This window comes from Palaemon carinicauda, chromosome 9 (assembly GCF_036898095.1).
Source record: "Palaemon carinicauda isolate YSFRI2023 chromosome 9, ASM3689809v2, whole genome shotgun sequence".
In the NCBI taxonomy this organism is placed as follows: Eukaryota; Metazoa; Arthropoda; class Malacostraca; order Decapoda; family Palaemonidae; genus Palaemon; species Palaemon carinicauda.
Genome location: NC_090733.1, coordinates 78,659,037 through 78,662,736, shown reverse-complemented (window position 1 = coordinate 78,662,736; position 3,700 = coordinate 78,659,037). Strand labels below are relative to the sequence as shown.

At 39.3% G+C, this 3,700-nt stretch overlaps 1 protein-coding gene across 1 annotated transcript; it reads right to left on the bottom strand.

Moving 5' to 3' along the window:
- Window positions 1-503: 503 nt before the first annotated feature.
- LOC137646498 (zinc finger MYM-type protein 1-like) lies at window positions 504-1,976 on the bottom strand. The gene has a single exon (XM_068379603.1). The coding sequence runs from the start codon at window positions 1,974-1,976 to the stop codon at window positions 504-506; it is 1,473 nt and encodes a 490-aa protein (XP_068235704.1).
- Between the last annotated feature and the right edge of the window lie 1,724 nt (window positions 1,977-3,700).

Sequence of the window (3,700 nt, the reverse complement as noted above, 5' to 3'; positions counted from 1 at the left end):
GGACATAGACAGGCGAGGCTGGCGAGCGCAGCGAGGCTGGCGAGCGCAGCGAGCCCTCACAGCTGGGGGGTCCGAGAAATCTTTTTAATTTATTACCTTTTTTGGTGCTTTTAAAGGCACCTGAGCAACATATCTCAGCAAAATACAAGACCTGTATCCTGCCTGAAATCTTGTTATAAGCCTTTTAATTTTGTATCTGTCTGTCAAGTTATACAAAATAATTTTAATATTTCTTAAATTCATTGGCCAAACATGATGACATTAAAGCTTTGAGCATGAAGTATTACCTTAGACCCTTTGTAATGATTAAGATATAAGCACTATTATATTACTTGAAAATTTTAATAAAGCCTGATTAAATCAACATGCATGGTTTATTAAATGATTAATTCACATTATATGAAAGCAAGACTCATGTTGTTTCATTCAAATAAGATTATTATCATATCATTTAAAGTATTAAGACGAAAAATAACCTGTGTCAATCCTAGCAATTCTGTTAGTCAGAATCTACCAAAAATGGTCCTTCGTTTGTCTTCTGCTCGGATGAACTCCTCAGCAATCGCCTGTGGACTTAAGGTAGCTAGACGGTCACGATGTACATGGCAAATCATGAGGTGGTTAAGGCGTTGCTGACTCATACTGCTACGTAACCATGTCTTCAATCGTCTGAGAGCACTTAATGACCTCTCAGCTGTGCAGGAACTTGCTGGGGAGACAAGTAAAAGGCGTAACAATGCTTCTACCTGAGGAAACATTCGGCGAACTTCTGGTACCATATCTGCGAAGATCTTTCTATAATCTTCAACTGTTGACCCCTTAAACTGGTTGTGGAAGAAATCGAGTTGCTGATTCAGAGATTCATTGAGTTCTGGATACTTAGTGATAATTTCTGGCTTATGTGTCCCAGTCAACAGTATTGACGATAAATCTTGATACTCTGTGAGATCAGTGGAAGTGAAGTATTCTTTAATGTTCAGTACGGCAGCATCAATAACACTGAAGAACTCAACTCGATAAAACTCTTCAGCTGAGTCATGACAGTAGTTAGAGGCAAATCCTAATCCTTGGTCTAGCCTCTTTGGTATTTTTTTCTTTCTTGGAAGAGGAATTGCGTCTAGGTCACACAGATGGAGCTTCTGTTCTGCTTCTTCAAATAATCTCTTGAATTTGTCCTCGCATCGAAGTGACTGTAGGCTCTTTATGGTAACCTCTGCAGCTTCTAGCATTCCAGATACTGTCACTTTTGATCCTTGTAGGCTCTTGTTGAAGTTTTCTAGACATTGAATAAGAGGAAGTGATCCATATAATCCAAGTAGACATTCCCCTGAGGACAAACATTTGTACAAACCTGCTGCTCGGGATGCAGTTGTTGACCCTAACTCCTTTGCTGCCTCCTGGAGGGCAGCCAGTACATCAGGGTAATTATCTAATACTGCTTTCACTGCAGCATATCGTGTAAGCCACCGTGTAGGACATATTGGCTTCAAACTTGTTGGTGAAGGAGTGTTGAGATCATCTGTGTGAATATTAAGGTACATATGTTTGAACTTTCCTGAACTTCTGTAGAGGGTGCCTAGCTCTTGAAGGTTGTCTAAAGCATTTTTTATGAAGAGAGAATTTGGTATGGCCTTGCTGATAATTAGGTGGGTAACATGAGCTCCACAATGCACATACAGAGCTAGTGGTTGCACCTTCTTTATCTCTGCCTGACAGCCTTTATATTTTCCTGACATGTTACTGGCACCATCATATGTTTGAGCCCGGAGGTGTTGAATTGGTAGTTGAAGAGATATAAGCGTGTCTTGCAGCATCTTACTAAGAAACACTCCTGTAGTTGCCGACACTTGGTACAATCCTAGCAGCTCTTCATGAACATTGAGTTTGTCATCGACATATCGCACACACACAGCCTCCTGTTCATTGCCTTGGATATCTTGGGTTCCATCAGTAATAAGGCCAAACTGTGTTGACATTTGATTAACATCATTGCAGATTTCTCTAACTACAGCATTGGCTATTGTCTTCAATATTTCATTTTGGATTGGAACAGAAGTATATGAAACTTTGTTGGACAACCATACTTTAAGCTTTTTGTCATCCTCAGCCCTCAACTGCAAAAGTTTTGCAAAATTACCCTCTGAGGTTTCATTCACCTCGGATGGCAAGGCCTTGCTCTGCTAGGTATTTCAGTGTGGTAATTATCTTAATTAGAGCAGCACGTGACTGGTGTTGATCATGCAAAAGTTGAGATGATAACTGGCTACTGATACCTTCTTGATGTTTGTGGAATTTTAAATTTTCTACTGACAACTTGTGTGCTGCACTTTTTTCATGACTGCGGAATTTCTGAATCACTTTTTTCCAGTTAGAAAACCCTGATTTTAGGGATACATCTTCAGCACACCGAGCAAAATCAGACAGCCTTTGATGTGAAGCTCTTACACATGTATGACATAGAACTCCACCAATACTCTCATGAAAATGCAACCATGGGAATTCATTGTACCAACTACTTTGAAATCTTAGTGTCTTATTCTTGAGTTTTTGTACAGGGATGCAACTAGCAGGTGGTTGATGTGGTACCTCTGGTAGGGTTGGAAGTTTGTGGCCTGAAGTTCCTAAACTTGTACTTGGATTCAGTGACACTTCCAGAGAGCTTGGTGTTTTAGCTTGTTTTTCTGTTTTTGTGGTTCCTGAACTACAGGTAGGCCTACCTTCACCAGATTTATGTCTATGGTTTAATACTGGACCCGGTATATTATTTGCTGTACAAGAATATGAAGGAACATCAGTATCTCCTGCTGCCAAAGATACCAATTCCTTTGATAAAACTTGGGCTGATGATAAAGTAACTTTCTGTTTTTCTTGTAGGCCTATATCTAAGGGAGGTGTGGAAATTTCAGTTTCTTGACGTTTTTCTGTTTGTGTGGATGAAGGATTTGCTGCATTTGTGGATTTTGTTTGTGATGTTGAGGGCCCCGGCCTTGAGAAGTAATTTCTGATATCCATTCTCTGTTGTAGATATAAGACTTATAAGCAAATATGTAAACAGACAGACAGACAAACCAACAAATAGACAAAAAATGACATGACAAAAACAATATACCCTTTATACTTCGTACGTTCGTTTATGGACTATTGGACTTAAGGCTTGGACAGTCTGACAGACATAAACAGACGAACCAACAAAGAGACAAAAAATGACATGACAGATGACAAAAACAATATACCCTTGTCCCTTGAGGCTTGATACTTCGTTTATGGACTTTAGGCTTGGTCAGAGACACTCAAGCCAACAAATAGACAGAAAATTGCATGAAAAAATATACCCTTGGCATGGCTTAATATATCGTTTATGGACATTAAATTGTCTAGTTAAAGGTTAATGCCATGAGCATGGTGGTTTGGGGGGGCGAGTAACCTTGAAGGGTCGTAGGACCTGCTGTTGCTTGACTTTTATTGTAAACTCGAATTAAAAATAAATAGATAAATAACTCAGGCTCCCTCTGCAGTTTGCGTACGGCCCTACGCACGTATTTAAAGCCATGTACAGTATTTATACCTCGACCTACATATTCATTACCGGGCATATAAATAGTACAACCTATCACAATACCACAGATTTCGTTAAATATAAATGAACTGATATAAAACCTTGTTTTTTATACATGAAACATATGGTGTAAGCTTGGAATAT